Source organism: Aythya marila (assembly GCF_965140915.1).
Source record: "Aythya marila genome assembly, chromosome: 4".
Lineage (NCBI taxonomy): Eukaryota > Metazoa > Chordata > Aves > Anseriformes > Anatidae > Aythya > Aythya marila.
Window position 1 is genome coordinate 63,210,684 of NC_139045.1, and position 17,813 is coordinate 63,228,496.

A 17,813-nucleotide genomic window follows, 5' to 3' on the forward strand; every position below is an offset into this window, starting at 1 on the left:
AGGTATTTATAACTGAATGTCTATAAATTGTTTTAAAATGAAAAAAATTGTTGAGTTTGTTGTGGTAAGTTCAAGTTGGTAATCAAAACAAAAATATTCACTGTCTATGTTATCATTTTATATAGGTATCTGGAAGAGAAAAAGGTTAGTATTTAGCAATATGATATTAACTTGTTGTCTTTCTTTCATATTCCAAGAACAATATATCCTATCATTAAAACTCCAGATGTTAAAACTCAGTACAGGAACCTAACATCTCTCTTACTGTATAGGATTATGCAGTCTGGCTCTGAATTAAAACTAGTAATAGACATCCCTCAGGTATACATCTGCTGAGAATGGAGAGATTTAGAGTGACTTCAACGATTCTGGAAAATGTAGTAGAAAAAAGGATTTAATTTGCATTAGCTACACCTATTTGGGGAAGCCGGGCATCACATTTGTTCTATGCAAACCAAAGTCTTAAGGGGAAAAAGAGTGAAAAAGGAAAGTTAAAAGTCTTTAAAAATATTTAAAGAAAAATCTTTAAAGAGTTAGAAATCTATTTTTTTAAGCTTTACATTTTTAAAACTACAAATAACAGCTTTTTTTTTTGTTTTGTTTTCAAAAAGCATTTTAAAAATATGTCAATTCTTTAGATGTGCATAAAATGTTTTAAAACCACCTTAAGCTATTCTGTCTGTATAAAGGTCCATGAAACAAAAGAATACTTGAAAATACCTTGAAGATAGATACAGGCTAATAATTGTTATGCTATTTACACCTCTATGTCAATGAATTCATAATTTCCTCTGGCAGTTCTTTTTGTGGATTAAGGCATGGTTTCCTGATTTCCAGCTAGAAGTAGTATTAACTGCATCAATACATGTGTTTTCTACCTGTCCTGCCCTAGAAGAAGGATTTTGAAATCTCTGTACACTTCTAGTACAGCATTCTCCACCATTTACCATTATGTTAATCCATATTATGTTGATCCATATTTAGCACGAGCAAAACCTGTAATGTTCAGCATCAGCATGTAACATTGCATACTACAGTAATGTTTCCCTCTGTAATCATTAATTGACTGATTTAAATCAGACTGATTGTAGCCTATTAGCTTTCTCTGTTGAACTGCTTCCCTTTGTACACAAATTTGGTTATTTTTGTTAGTGGTGGTTGCTAGATACTGACAAAGTTACACATGAGAGGATATAATAAGTTCTTATTCTTTTTATTAATAGTTACAGATTTGATGAAGAAACTTGAATTGACTTTACAATCACAACAGAACAAAATAAAGCATCTTTCTGAATCCAGGTAGGAATATAAGAATTTTATGAGCTTGTACTGGATGCTTCAAGAACTAAACATTCTGCACGTAGCAAATTATACTTCACTATGTAATAAAAGCAAGAAGATATCACTTTCTGATGCCATGTAGTGATATATAATGTTTTGCCCTGAAGCACAGGTCTTTGGGAATTGCTTTTAAGCTATTACAAATACTCATTCAATTTTTATATTTAATAGCATACTGCTGTATTAGATTTTACCTCAATTTCCCTGAAGTGGTGTTAAATATACTATACAAAGTAGCTCTGTCATCTCCAGCCTCAGCATTTTCCCTACCCCCTGTATTCTATTTTTATATGTGAAGATATGCTTGGCCTTCTTAAGGCCGATTATGATTCCATAGAAATCTACCACAGTTTCTACTACTTTTCTAACCTTGCAAATCTTTCTTTTCTAAATAAGTTTTTGAATGCAATTCTACCACATCTCTCCTGAAGCATTCAACAAAATATAAAAGTATAGGATAAAGTATAGGAACTGTGACAAAAATTTAACATCTTTCCTACAGCTGACTGATAAGACAGAATCTCTCATCTAGCCTTCTTGATGATGACAGCATTTCTCCAAGATAAAATTACTACCTGTAATACCTAAAATTATTACCAGTATTTGTGACCCCTAGTATTTTGATTCTTGTGCTGTGGTACCAGTGGCTCTGTTACGGGAAGTTATCTGTCCAGTGCATTTCCCAGTTCTGACTAATACTACTACAAAGTTTGGGGCACTCAGCAGTGGGCTAAAAAATGATGAATGTCAGGGAACAACTGTGTGCTGCATCTTCCTTATGGAAGGACTGAAAATATCAGGTGAAATTAGAATGGGGTTGGCTCAGAACAGACACAGGGAAATTGTGCTTCACTATAGAATCAAAGAATCATAGAATCATTAATACAGGGGGTTAAAGCATGAAACTCTTGCAAAGGCTCGTGGGGAGTAAAAATGTATGTAATTTCAAAAAGTGGCTGGAGAAATTAATGGAAGAGAAATCTGTCAAGAGCTGGTAAATACAAAATTATCACCTGAAACTCAGGAGGGCCCACGGCTGCAATTTGTAAGATGAAGGTATGTTTTGGGGTAGCACAGCTATGCATTGCTCTGTAATTTTACTGTTACTTAAACATGTGCCACTAACAGAAATATTTTTCTAACGTTACTTTCATTGCTTTCTCCTAGCTCCCAATATATACAGAGCTCCAAGGATGTTTGCAGCTCAGGTAAGAAGAGAAGAGCTTTGAAAACTAAACACTAGTCACAGTTACAGGTGCCAAACCGACACAGTAGGCACCAGATATGTGTTTCTATGTGTGTGCATCTGCACTGGGTATTTTCAGTGCATTGAGTCAGTGCAAAGGGATTGTTAAAGGAAGCAAGGGGAAAAAAAAAAAAGTAAAACAATGGCACAGTCAATAGCAATGTAGAACCAACTGGAGTTACTTGCTTGGCTGTACCCTGCCCATGGTTCAAGAAAGCTCAGAAATGCCTAACCTAACCCAAGAGTATTAAGCCACTACAAAACCCCACACCCAGAAAAGGAGGGAGATTTGGATGAGCTGCTGAGGTACAATAGGGGTAAGATAAAAAGGCAAATTGCTGGGCATGCAAAGAGGCAGAGAAGGAGAAAGTGTGCTGTGAGCAGAACAGGCTGCTTTCCCCAGCAGAGCTGCCATCAGCTGACATGGGTAGAAGCTGCAGATGTTCAGGATGTTATATATATAGCAGCTACCATGGTTTTAATGACTTTCTGTAAGTAAATACATTGATCTTTTCTTTGTGGAAACTAGTTTAGGTTTATCACGGATTCCTAGAGGGAAGGACTTGTAGATGGCATTATCAGACAGGTCTGTTAATATATTATGGCTGGAAATAGGAAATTTCACTGGGCTGTGTGGTGTTTCCTGAGGGACGGGACTGGGAGCCAAAAGTAACAGTCGCGGGTTGCCCTGCTCAGCCCCAGCCCATGGTGTGGCATGTCCAGTAACCATGGCAACATCACTCCCGTCATTGTCCCTGTATTTTTTTGAGACTCATAGAACTGAATGAAGCACATGGGAGTGGTTTCACCACATTCACGGGCACACTCTCTAATCTGGGAGATGATACTTCCACAAACACAGTTAAAAGCTGTGTTAGCTTTTTGCTGTTGTGTCATATTGTATTTGGTGTCTGTCAATCTCTCTACCTTATCTCTTCTAAAAAAAAAAAAAAAAAATGGCTTTATTTGCATTTACCCTTTTAGCCCAAAAGTTCTATTTGACTTATCCCTACCTGTCAATAAACTTACCCTTGCTTTAAAAAGCAATTACATAAATCCAAAAGAGAAAGGATTAAAATAAAATAAAATAAAATAAAATAAAATAAAATAAAATAAAATAAAATAAAATAAAATAAAATAAAATAAAATAAATAAAATAAAATAAAATAAAATAAAATAAAATAAAATAAAATAAAATAAAAATGGCATCTGTTTACAGACATTTGAAAAGCAAAATCCCTTTGTTTTCCAAACTTCATGATAAAAATTGTGTAAGGAAAACATTTATCAGTGCGCTGTATAAATATGATTTTTGCACATATATATATACACTAAAGAGAAAATATTATAGAAAGGAAACTCTCTGATATATTGGTCTTTCATAAAAAGATTGATTGACAGAGAAGTATGTCCAAACCTTAAGTGGAGTACATATAAATAATATGACCTTGGTCTTTTGAATTCTGTGGGTCTCTGGGTTTTTTGAATGTCACTAAAAGTGCACCAGCCAAGTTATCTCATATTTTATCTCAATTTTTTTACAAGTAAGTCTTTGAGAGTGCATGCCTTGGGAGACCCAGTAGCTCTGTGGCCTCAAGGAGTACAGGGCTCATCCATGCTGGTAACTTTCTACTGTCCTTGACTACACTTACTGTACTTTTATATTCTCCCTTAACTGCCTCTGCAAATGCCCTTTCTACCAAAAATACAAACTTCTAAGCCATGCTGACAGCCCATGAGCTGCATAACCTGAATTCATGCTAAAAGCCAGGAACACCAGGAAGCACATACAGGCCATATTATTTGTTCAAATTAAGAAGGATTCATCTTGACTTCAGCCTGTGTCAGGCCACACAAGCCCACCTCCCACTGCTTCGTGCCGTAAGCTCCTTTTCCTCTATTTTGGGCTGTTCTCAGGAGTCTCTCAGTCCTCATCTATGCACAAGTCCTTGTTTTTCCTAGGTTCCCTGTACCAACCTCTGCTTCAGAAACTCCTGCCATTCCAGGAGTTTCTGCATTCCAAAAGCATTCCACTGCTTTTGGTCCTTCATGCATAGGCCCTCTGAGACAGCACAACCTCACTTCATGTCCTTGAATTCTTTGACCTTGTGAAACAACAGGGACAGAACAGAACAAAGAAGTGGCCTTCACCCCTGCTATCCTAAGTGGTCCTTTAAAGTCCGTGTTTGGATTAAAAAAATATTTTACAAAGAAAGTATTAACTTTACTGGATTTGTATGAATAACCTTGTATTTTTTACCATATGTAAATATTTCTCTCACTCTGAGAAATTTCTCTCACTATTTTTTATCATTTATTGTTTAAAACAAGTTATTTTCTGTGTAAAAATCTAAACTCTTCTTTAATTTCTTGGCAAGCAGTGCAAGAGAATTTTCCACTTCTTGACATACGAGAAAGAAATTCTACAGAACAAACACACCAGTCACAAAGCAAACATAGTGCTAGCTGCAGGGTTTCTTTTTAAAAATAAAGTGTCTGAGGACAGCCACCAAAAATGAAATGTGAACACAAATGACAGTTTCAGGATCTAATAAACTGAATGGTGGCATGTGGGTGTTTTAATGACTCAATCTGCAGAAAAAAAAAAAAAATAGATGCCTGGTTACAAACCCTTTACACAATTGGCTCAGTAATTTCATTTCTGAAGGGATCGATTGCCTATTGAATATGAATGAATATAAATGAATATGGTTGTTTTCCTACTGACATCAGTGGACATTGTTTACTGGCTTAAACACAAATGCAATGTGCTGTAAACCAGAACATGACACATGGTACATACATGGAACAATGAAAACTATTATTCTTCTGTAAAAGGGTGTTTCTGAACTTCTTTAAAACTTTCATATGTTATGTATTGGCAGAATAAACTGATAAAACATGACCAACAAATAAAACATAATGAAATTCCATTTTGGCAAACATTACTGTCTCTTATGACAGTAAAGGAAAAGATGGAAGCCATTGATAATCACATTTTTCTCATTTACTCTTACAATAATCACTAACCCATTTCTACCAACAGCACTGCACAAAACAAATAAAAATGCCTTCTGTTTTATGGCAGGACATGATATTTTTATTCTGCAGTTAACCATTTCTTTTTTTTCATGGTGTGTACCTACAAAATGCTTCCTAACCATACATCTTGAAGCTTTTCTCAAACTTTTTTCCACTGCAGCCTCACCAGCCTGAGACTTTCCTGCACTTCGTGGTGCTGCCGCATCCCATGCACTCCCTCGTGCTATGCTGATAAAAGACAGCATTAAATATAGACTGCAAATCACTTGGTTTAGGAGGATGCTTTTCAGCTGCCTGAGCTCCCTCAGTTGGCTCATGTAACCCCACCAGGAAAGGAGGGAGCAGGAGCGCACAGCCTGGGGGCTTTTTCTTGATGCAAGAGCAAATTCACTTCTCCGTATTCAAAAAATGAAGCCTGGCCCTAAATTTATTCACTGCAGCAAGCTGCAGAGCAAACTGAAATTCATCCGCACAGCAGAGCCTTGAATCCTCTAAGGCTTGGTGGAAATAATGCCATCTGGCAATGGGATAAATGAGGAGCTTTAATATGCTTGGATACAATACAAATGCAAGGGGTTTGAAAGGTAAATGCAGAGCAGAATTACACTCGTAGAACATAAATGTCCCCATATTTTTTTTTAGTATTTTATATTTTATTATAATGTACATATAATATTTTGCTATGCTTACGGGTACTAGTGATGTCAGCTAAAAGGCATCAGAAAATTCATGTCTTAAATTTCTTGGGGCATGGATCTGAAATCACTGGTCCTGCATTAGCACGAGAGTAGTCATACCAGTTCTAAATTTTAAAGGTTGCGAACACAAACCTGCAATACCAAATTATAAATGCTATTCTCTCGTGTAAAACAGATAGGGGAAAATGAAGCTAAAATTTAAGTTTAAAAAATATGACTTTTTTTTCTTTCTGAATTTTCTTTTACAGGGCCCACATTAAATGTAGAGGATGTGTCAGTGAAAAGGTCACCATCTCCTATACAGTGCACATCATATGAAAACAAATCATTCACAAAACATTCACTTGTAAAACGGGAAATTAAATCTCTTACCCAGCCCATAGAAAAGGTAAAGAATGCTTTGCTTAATGAAGACAGGGATGTGTTTTTTTAAATGGAATTATCACTCTACAGCATGGTCACAACTAAGAAATACGGCCTACTAAATATATTTATCTAAGAAATTAAATAGACTGAAACCTGTAGGCTTTCAGCACCCCTGAAAACAATCCAACATGATAAGAATTTAGATGTTTAATTTGGAACAGATTTTCCAAAACAATTTCTAGATATAGATGCATTATAATCATTCTAACAAACCATGATAAATTTTCTTTAAAGGCAAATTTGATTTAATCGGTTTTCACTGGGATTTGTTTCAACCATCTGTGTTTAATTTCTATACTCTGATTTTGATATCTTGAAATTAAGGACTTAAACAAATATGAATGGTACATTGGGGAATATGATCGCCATGAAGCAGAGGTGGCACTGTTACAGGAGAACACTGTAAGTACAATCTATCTTGAAATCTGTGGTGTAAAATCTTGGAGAAAATGTCTTTAAACTGTCCACAATGGCTTACAATTTTTCTGTGAACTAACCATACAATCTGTGACAATTTAGATTTGATACAAAATATAGAAAGAGTTAAAAATATTGTCAACTGATTTTATTGCATTTCTGATAAACAAACTTACATTAAAATTCTTAATTGCCACGCTACCAAACATACATACACCACCAAGCAGTTTGCTATGTAACACATCAGACATTATCAACAGGATTAAGGACAGGAGTATGCATCAGTATTTGTTTATTTTTAATTAACTCTAGTCATATGAGCATCCACCTATTTTGCTGTTTTGCAGTCATTATTATGGTTAAGTGCTTTGCAAAGCACAGCCTGGAGGGCGTGGGGTGAGCAGAAGGACGGATGGCCCCTGGGAGCAGGAGGCGCTGAGTAGAGTACGCTGGGCAGTGCCCAGCAGCCAGGGCAGTTGGCACTGGCTTGTGACCTACATGAAAGAAAGACGCCCTGCTCTCACTGTCTCACCCTGGGCAATGCGGGTGGATAAAAATAATCGTTGGGTTTAAAAAAGGTTTGTGGTATGGTCAACAAAAGGCATAAAATCCATTTATCTTGTAACTACTTCAGAGACTGAAAACAAGCCTTCAGGGCTGAAAAGTCAAAGACGCATTCCAACCCATCAGCCAACCCACAGTACCCCAAACTGTGAAGGCCTGGATTTATTTACTTATTAGTATAATAGAATGCAGTGATTGCTAGTTTTGAGGGCAATTTTAGCACAAAACCTCTCAGTTGCAGTCTCCAGAAAGTTGCCGTCACCAAAGGAGTCAGGAGCATGAGGACTGATGTACTCCCACGGGTTAACAGCCAGCAGAGAGTTTTGAAGGGCTAGGGCCCCACACAAGTCCTAGTGGCTGCCTTGGTGTTCTGGCAGACCCACATCAGAACGATTATGAAGGGTTGCTGAGGACAGCCAGACCAAAGAGCGCTAGCATCAAGTTATTCCAGAATTTAAAATTTTTCTGTGGTCATTTAACTTCTTCCACTGGGTTTCCAGTCTGATAGGGTTTTACAGTGTTTCTTTAGAATACTTCCATGCATAATAATTTTAAATACAGTATGGGATCCCAGGGCAAATGGGAGAGAGAAGGCAGTTTCTCAGTGAGCTCTTTCTATTTGAATTCAGAGTAATGGCTTGAGGCCTCCAATCAGATCTAAATTTGGCCCTGAACTGGCCACTCTGAAAAGAGTTTGGAAAGCAAAGCATACAGCTGCTCTGTGATTGTGTAGGGAAGTGTAAATGAGAAGCAGTTAGGAAAGGTGTGCCTTAGGTAACAGCTGAGTGTGGGGATTAGTTCTGATATTAGATCCTGGCTCACTGCTCCATGCTTTGCACCCAGGAGAGCTATCAGCAAGAACAACAATATAGGCATATTTTTTGGACTTCAATTTATTCATAGCACCTGCTGGGAAAAGCATAGTGATTTTAAGATATTCAAAAGTAAATTAGATTTTATAACCTCCTATCCTTAGCTACCTGTGAAAATCCCAAAAAGTACCCATTAAAGAATTAACGATTCTGTTCTTTAACATTCTTGTAGAAATACACTGTAGCAGCTTTCTTCAATAATAGCACAATCTCATTGAAATGCATAAATGATTTTTTCCCTCATTTTTGTGTTTATCATATCTGATTTCTGGCCAGAAAATAATCTTGCACCCCACAACATGGGTTCTACTGATTGCATCAAGCACAGAATCAGATATACGAAGATAGTAGCATTTATGATTAATGTCATCTCTTGGTTTCTTCATTTGCTGCACATCCTTTAAAAAAAAGTTCAGGTCTCCTGGTGCAGTTGGCAATTCTGGTCAGAAATTCTTGTAGTTCCTACTACAGTGACAATAACTTCTTATTATTCACAGAGAATCTAAAAACTTGTGAGATGCTTAGATTTGTCAGAGGTTCTTAGCTTCTCTGATTTACATATTCTTTCACTCTAGTCTCAAACTTTGTTACAGTTAAGAAAAAATAAAATAAAACCATATATATGAGAACACACTCCATACAATCAAGAGTAGTAATTTTGAAGAAGTGATATTTTGTTTTTCCTTCCTCTGCTCCTCTACTGCATAAATGAGAAGTATCAAGTTGGCACAAATCAGAGTTAGGTAGAGTCATTTGAAGGAATTAATGTTGGAATTTTAGCTCCACCACAGGTAACTTTCTCCTTCTCAGGCCTTCCTACAAAAGAGTAAAACTAAACAGCCAGATCACAGAATTTGAAACATTTTCTAACAAACATTTAGGTTCATGAACTCTTTATGCATATGAGAATCTTTACTGTGTTGAATGAAATTGCTAAAATCAATCATGCAAACATTTAATTGCATACTGAAGTTTATGTATATGAACAGCCTACAGGCTAGTTCTGCATGGGTGTCAACTCTGAACACACATTAAGTGGACAAAGCCATTTTTCAGCATTATTTCTATATTCACTGTTACACTTCATGGGTATCTTTTTTATTATTGCATATCCCTAGAAACAGAAACTGTAATTGAAACTGTTGTAGTAATTACATTTAAAAAAAAAATGTAAACACCCAGGTTACCCCAATAGTATAAATATTTATCATACCAGCTTAAGACTCACTGCAATTTAAAACAAAGAGGTCATAACAAGCATTAAAGAGACCATGTCCTTGTATCATAAATCATTATTCTATCCAAAGGAAATTAACCAAAATCATACACTGCTTTTCTAAAAAGGAAAAAAAAAAATGACATTACCTATTCTCTCTTCCTTCTTACTGTTACTTATTAACTTTTTTCTTTAAATTGATTTGACTTTCGATATCCCTTTTTCATTTTAAGATTATTTAGTAGCATGGAGCTTCAATAAAGGTTTCAGCTTAACATTGTACAAGAAGCAGCATTGATCAAGCCATGCTTTTCACTATCATCAGTCAAAATCTATGCTAATTATATTCGACTCATGGAAATTATTGATTTTAACACAGTTTCACTACCTTTAAATAAAGTACTTTACTAAACTGTCTACCATCAAACTTCATTTAAAAATATATTTTCTTGATACAGTATGACATTGTTAAAATTAACTAGTTTTGCAAGATTTAAAACTAAACACCAGCTCTAGGCAAATGTTATGATACGCATTTACCAGGATTTACTGGTATAACTGCTATAATAATTTGTGCCATACAGGATGAGACTTTCTTGGTTAGAGACTGTTCAAAGAAATCAAACACTGAACCATACGTTTTGGTTGTCTACTATGGAAGAAGAGTATACAACATTAAAGTACGTTTTCTAGAAGACAGCCAACAGTATGCACTGGGAACAGGGCTCAGAGGCAATGATGTAAGTAAAATGACCTGCCTATTGCTTTTGTGTTGCATTTCACAAGTTCATAACATGAAAGATTTATTATAAATTTCCCCACATAACAAATTTGCTGTATATTAGTTTAAATTATAACTGTGTTATAATTGTATTCTTTTATATACTGGTGTTTCAAGTATGTTTCAATGTTTCAAGTAACTTAAAGACAGTAATTTAAAACCTAATTTTACATACCATGCTCAAATACTGATTTAAATAATTGTGAAAATTTCCTACACATGTATAATATTTCTACCTATCCTGGATATGTATCACCTGCAAAGTAAAATGGAAAGTTCTCCTTTTCCAGGTATACATCTTTATACCTATAATTTTAGCATATTTTTAAATTTGTTAAAATAAGCAGAAAATTTAAAATCTATACAGCTCCACACATCTGGCAGAACAGTCTGTTGTTGCTATTGCTGCGTAATCAAACAGATTCTCTAATTGTCTGTCCCTCATATAACAAAAGGTGAATCAATATCTTTACAAACAGATGAGGAAGTAGGAAAAATATGGGACAAAGGATATTCAGAAGCCATGAAATAATGTGGGAGGGTTATTTTTCCAAGCAAACGCCATTTACTTGGTGGTTTCCCATTCCAGTTAGTTTTCATTATTTAAGATCCACAGATAACTATAACACTGCTATTTTTCTTGTACACAGTTCTTTTGAAAAACAACTCAAATCTTTGCTCACATTTAAAGCTTATCATGACATAAAAATTAAATATTTTCTACTTTCTAATTAAATATTATCTACTTTGCTAATCTGGTACATACAAAATACATGGTTTTAGCAGAGTAGATTAAAATTATATTAGTAAAAATTACAAAAACTTTTTTAAAAAAATAGCACATTTGCTTTGAATTTCGTAATTTTGTTCTTAAAAAAAAAATACAAGAAAATAATAAAAAATTAAAAAATAAAAAAAAATACAAGATCACCAAATCAGATTTCATCTGATCCTCTTGTTATAAACTGGGAGTGGATCAGGTGGAATTGACAGTGATTACCATGAGATGCTATCATGTATACAGTATACCTGTGAATATAGTAAATGTGATAGAATAAGCCATGCATTTCTTTTTAGAAACAGCACTAAAAGTACTAAATTAACAGTATACTTGCATTTCTGTGTACAGTTCTCGTGACTTAACAATGAATCCAAAGAATAGCTCAAGATGAAAAACAGTGGTGTGATCACACGTGACACGTGATCAGATCCATGACAGAAATGGATCACTTACCTCTAAAGTTAGAAGTTGGTTTGTCTCACCTGCAAATGCTTTGAGGTTACACACAGAGGGAAGAGTACTATTTAAATTGAAAGGCAATGACACGAGGTGATTACTAATGAATTGACTGGAAAGTAGAGAAGTAGAAATTTGCTACCCATCAGAATGGCAGGTGGATTCTCATGAGTAGGACAGGTGAGGGTACCTTTCATAGAATCATAGAATGATTTGCCATGGCCATGGGCATCTTCCACTAGACCAGGTTGCTCAAAGCCCCATCCAACCTGGCCTTGAACATCTCCAGGGATGGAGCAGCCACAGCTTCTCTGAGCAACCTGTTTCAGTGCCTCACCACCCTCACAGGAAAGAATTTCTTCCTGGTATCTAATCTAAATCTCCCCTCTTTTAGTTTAAAATCATTACCACTGTCCTATCCCTACATTCCCTGACAAAGAGTCCCTCCCCAGCTTTCCTGTAAGCCTCCTTCAGATACTGGAAGGCTGCTGTAAGATCTCTGTCTGCGGAGCCTTCTCTTCTCCAGGTTGAACAACCCCAACTCCCTCTGCCTGTCTTCGTAGGAGAGGTGCTCCAGACCTTTGATTGGCCCTCCTCTGGACTTATTCTAATACATCCATGTCCTTGTGCTGGGGGCCCCAGACCTGAATCCAGCATTCTAGCTGTGGTCTCACAAGAGCAGAGAAGAGGGAGAGAATCACCTCCCTCACCCTGCTGGCCATGCTTGTTTTGATGCAACCCAGGACATGGTTGGCTTTCTGGGCTGCAAGCACACATTGCCAGCTCATGTTGATCGTCCCAACATGGTTGAGAATGGTTCAGTTGCAACTTGATCAGTTCAGGAACCTCGAACCAAACATTTATCATTTTATGAATGGGTTTAAGGGACGTCATTGTTTCTCACAGCAGGGAACAAAATTAAAACTCTGCTGAAACCCTTACATTGATCTTGTACTAGGGATTTTATAGTGACTTCATTAGTAAATCAAATGGGAAAATAAAAGGTACATGTAAAAAACAAACAAACAAAACAAAATGAAACAACAACAAAAAACAGAGAAAACAGCAGTATATCATGTACTACAAACTAAAAGTAATTTTGATAGGATAAAGTTAGTAATAACCTAAAGTTGTTTCATCTTTTCAAAATCTATCACTGCATCTGCTATCACAGACTTTTATGGGTGACACTGCATTCCTGGGGTTAGACATGCTCCCCTTTTGCTCCAAGCTGCTTTCTCTCACACAAGATGGAGACACAAAGGAAATAAAAGGATTAAATCCCATTGCTTTTCCTTTTACGATAGCTTATGTCCAATCATAATTCTATTCAGAATATTGCCTACTTCTAATGCTGTCATTTGAAACTCTTTTAATGTTATAGACAAAAACATATAGCACTTGCAGTGTCAATCAGTAATTACAATTTTTCTTTACCCCCAGAAATTTAATTCGGTGAAAGAAATCATTGACTTCTACAAATATGTTCCCATCACACTCATCGATGGAAAGGATAAGGCAGGAAGCCGGAGAGAACAATGCTACCTTTCATATCCATTCAAGTTACGCAAATGATATTTTCTGCCTCAACATCACACATTTCTGTATACATGTAAATAGAATAATTATTTAAATGTATCAAAAGCCAGATTAGCCTTTGAGTGATGAAGCATTCATACTATGAAGCATTCTAAATGCTCTCCTAAAAAACTTCTAACTTGGATTACAGATTACTGTATTTTTGATTTGTTGCTATTTGTTTTTATCCAATAGATAAGTGAGACTCACATTGTATTACTTCACAGAAAAGTGTTTAAAGATTGACTCCTGATACTTCAACAACAGTTGAGCAATTTGCTTATCTTGCATTGTACCTGCTAACAAAAGATGAAAACCAGCCTTGCTTACCTACATGTCACTGAAGCTCAGTTAGTAGTAAAGCCTAATAAAACACAATGTAGTCATATTAAATATATTTTTTGCTTTTAAAAATACACACCAAATACTATTATCTGAGTATTCACTGTTTAACACTTTCATTCAGCGTGCATATGTATTTGCACAACAAAAAACCCTGCTCAGCAGCCACTGAGGTCAATGGGTATCAGCTGATGCTCCCAGGTATTGGAGCAGATTCTAAGGCTACCTTTAGCAATGAAAACTCTTACTGGTTAACTAACAAATATTCTTCACCTTAAGTAGAATCATAGAATCATTTAGGTTGGAAAAGACTCTGAGATCAAGTCCAACCATTAACCTAGCGCTGCCAAGTCTACCGCTAAACCACATCCCTAAGCACCACATCTACACATCCACACCCAGCCTGTACTGACATGGGAGATCTCGCTGACACAGATGCAGGAACTTGCACGTGCCCTTGCTGAACTTTATGAGGTTCACATGGCCCCAGTTCTCACATCTGTCAGGGTCCCTCCTGATAAAATCCCTTCCCAGCACGGATATCAAGTGCACCCCTTGCCTTCGTGTCATCAAAAAAGTTAGTGTCACCCATACATAAACATTATGGTCATTCAGATTCTCTTAGGCATTACCTTTCTAGGCAGGGCGCCTCTGGTCTTGGGTTTTAGACTCTCCCTCAGATTAACTATTGCTCTTGGGAGAAATGTGCCTGGATCTTCTTTTGCAATCATACTTCTTCCCATCATACCTTCCTGCTTTACACAGCATAATATTTGAGTTGGGAATGAACGTGCTGAGCTATTGATACACATCCCTCTGTCTGACCATGTCTTTGTGCTTTGGCTGTCCAGTCTGCTGAGCACTGCCTGTGGAGCACAAGAGCATGAGAAAGGGGGGGGCTGAGAACACAGCTGGTGGTGTGCCACTCCCTCAGCCTCCCCAGCTTGAGGCCAGGGTGGAGGGACAAAGCAATCACTGAAGTAACAGATACTTGTATTCCATATTTGAACTTTCAAACATATGTTAGGACCATTATGCAAACAGTCCCTTTGAATTCTCACTATGCTCAAGTGCACAGATTAAATCATCAGTAGGAGCAGCAGAATTTTTTCAGAGACACCTAAAACTGTTCCAGCATTTATCAAATGGATGAGCCTTTTTTTTTTTTTTTTCCAGAAAAAAAATATATTTTATTCATATCTGATTTTGGGGAAGTTTAACTAATTTTCCCTACAAATACGGAAGGAAAGTTTAGAGCTGTTCTGTAAAGCATTAATAATCTTCTTTTCTCAGCATGCTGAGAAGTTTAATGAAGTAATTGGAATACACCAAGAAAACCACTTCAGGTACTTGATCCTTACAGAACAGGACCAAGAAAAATAAAAGCATTAAAGCCCAGAATATGACATTCCAACCCAACTTATGACGTACTGTGTAGTCACACAGACTAGCTCTACAAGAATTTAACAGTTGGTTGTTGACTTCCTTGCAATCTTTTTATTTCTCCATGCTGCATCAGAATGCAAAGGAACATTCATTACAATTATTTCTCTCAAACCACTGAGAGTATTAAATATGAAGGAAATTATTTTCACATGACATTATTTGATCATTAGAACCAAAAAATCAACAGAACAGAAGCTGCTAAGTAGAGTTTGGCAAACCTCATGAAAAGGAAGAGAAGCATGATGTAATCTGCTTTCAAACTTTTATAGTCACCATACAAATTAACTTGTAGAAGGTTTTCATGTTATTTTTTTTTTCTAAATTAAACCCATGAGAAAATAAAACAGCTTAACAATTTAGATAGGAGACTGTGTCAGAGACATACAAAGCTTTGTAGATGTTTACTAAAACAGCAAAGTTGCTTACTAAAGACAAGCATTACTAGTATACTTAAACCACCTACAGTTTATAATGCTGAGCAGCAACGCTTTTTCCACACACACAGATTACAGCTTTCATTAGGAATGTTCTTATTTTGCCAGTGACAACTCTTAAGAAGAAAATTCAAAGCCATTTTATTTAGTAGCTTCTACAGAAACAAAATCAATTCAAACAGTAACCTGGACTGAAAGAGTTTAAACAAAGGAGGAATTTTAGCCATGTTTTTCTCATGTTAACAATTTCAGTATTTATTGTATGTGATAGGCCAAAGTTTTAAAATGGAAACTATTTTCAGAATCAAAAATGCAAATAGTACTGTTAGGTTTGGCATAAAAGTACATGAAGTGAAAAAACCCTCTAGTGTTCCCATCTAAAAAAATATAATTCCATTTGAATACAAAATGAGAACTGTCATTTCGTTATTACTGACAAAGTAGACAAAAGGAAGTTTGTTCTGTGGAATAGGTTAGTCTATGATACAAATGATACAAAATTTTTCAATGTGTGATGAAAAAGATCTCACTTAAAGCACCAAGTATCTGAAGGATTTTAACACTATTGCAAAATGTTTGGAAAGCAATGTTTTAACTGTTTTTTAAAATAAGCCTCAGTCAGATGTACTTTATAGCTTAAAAATATTTACATTTCAATACAGATACCATACATACTTTATCAAAACAATGTATAATCTGCCGGAGTGTATAAAAAAATATTCCCAGCTTAATTCAACTGTTTACAAAAATGCACCAACAGCAAAAAAAAAAAGTTAGGAACTATCAGTTTTTCAAAACAGTAGTCCCAGTTCAAACATACAATAAACATCCAGCATTACAGTCAGTATTGATTTTCTTATCTTTAAAAATGTAATAGGTGATTTTAATTGTAATTGTGTGCTTCAATATAATTCATTCTATATGATTTTAAAATAGAATGATTTAAAATTGACGAGATGAAGAAAAACATGTATTGTTTGCGTACAGTAATAACCATCCCTCTTCTGTAAAAACTTGAAATTTGGCCCTGACTTAGAAATGTGTTTACGCAACTGAGCAATGCTTATACTGCACTGAAGTCAGTAGATATTATAGGTACATATGTAACTAGGCACATGCTTTTATAAATTGACACCTACAAAAAATATATTCTAGCAACAACTGAAGTTTTAAGATTAAGAAGGATGAAAGATTGCACTGAAAATCTGGTTCAACACTGTCAATGTTGTGCAACACTGCTTTTCATTTTTAAAAGTCTTTCCTCTTCAGCAAGCTTCCCCTTTAAGCAAGCATAAACCTACTGACTAAAGTTTTAACCAACTGACCAATTCTACAAATGTGTTCCTATCAGACTACACACGTGGTATTAGAGGGTTTATGTTTGGCTATTAATTCCTCAGATTTCCGAACAATCTGTGGAGACCACATCAAGAAAAGCTTCTCTCTCCTATCAGTCCAAGTTTGATGGTATCTCTGGCTCTGCGTGCTCAGAACAAAGGCAGTACAAAAAGCTTGACAGTCTTGTGCTCTCCTTCTCATCTCTACACAATACAGTCTAGGTAAAGACTAATTACTACAAAAAATTAATATTTTTAGTGCTACTTGACCTAGTGGGAGTAACTCTGATCTCACAGATTCTTCATTTACACACTTGTATTTCTTGAAAGTCAGTGAAGGTGGTTTTCTTCCACTGAAACAGAGTGCTTGCATTTAAGTTTTACTTTCTCTGCTTGGTACATAAATTGTCACTAAAAACTGATATAAACTTGCTGCCCACTGAAGATTGAAGGTGCTTTTCAGTACATAGGCGCCTAATCTCTGAAACACCATGCTGTAACAAAACAAATTAAACCCTGTGAGACAGATCCCATAGTCTAAGATTTTAATTCATACAGACCTAGAACAAATCAGTTACAGTACACTATTCTAACACAGAGAATAGCAACTAGAAAAATGTTTGCATAGCAAATCTTCTTCAAATTTATCTTATGGAACACATGAATTTGACCTCCAATAAAAATTTCAAACATGAGTGCAAAGTAGTGCTCAATCCTCATTATAAGTTTCTCAGTATCTTTCTAATTCTGCTCACTTTGCTAACAGTAGAGAACTTCTCATGAAGTGTTTTTACCTGTCTTCCTTTCCAAACAAATTGATGGCACCCATTAGAATT

The 17,813-nt window shown here is 35.8% G+C and overlaps 1 protein-coding gene across 1 annotated transcript in view; it reads left to right on the top strand.

Annotated features, from left to right (window-relative positions):
• CLNK (cytokine dependent hematopoietic cell linker) overlaps positions 1 to 17,807 on the top strand; it is a gene marked incomplete at its 5' end in the record, with an annotated part of 70,964 nt that extends 53,157 nt beyond the window's left edge. The window contains 5 exons of the mRNA XM_082759587.1: positions 2,509 to 2,549; positions 6,576 to 6,715; positions 7,078 to 7,155; positions 10,407 to 10,562; positions 13,284 to 17,807. Of these exons, the coding sequence (XP_082615713.1) occupies positions 2,509 to 2,549; positions 6,576 to 6,715; positions 7,078 to 7,155; positions 10,407 to 10,562; positions 13,284 to 13,415 (547 nt within the window). The 3' untranslated portion in view covers positions 13,416 to 17,807. The remainder of the gene's footprint in view (positions 1 to 2,508; positions 2,550 to 6,575; positions 6,716 to 7,077; positions 7,156 to 10,406; positions 10,563 to 13,283) is intronic.
• Positions 17,808 to 17,813: the final 6 nt, after the last annotated feature.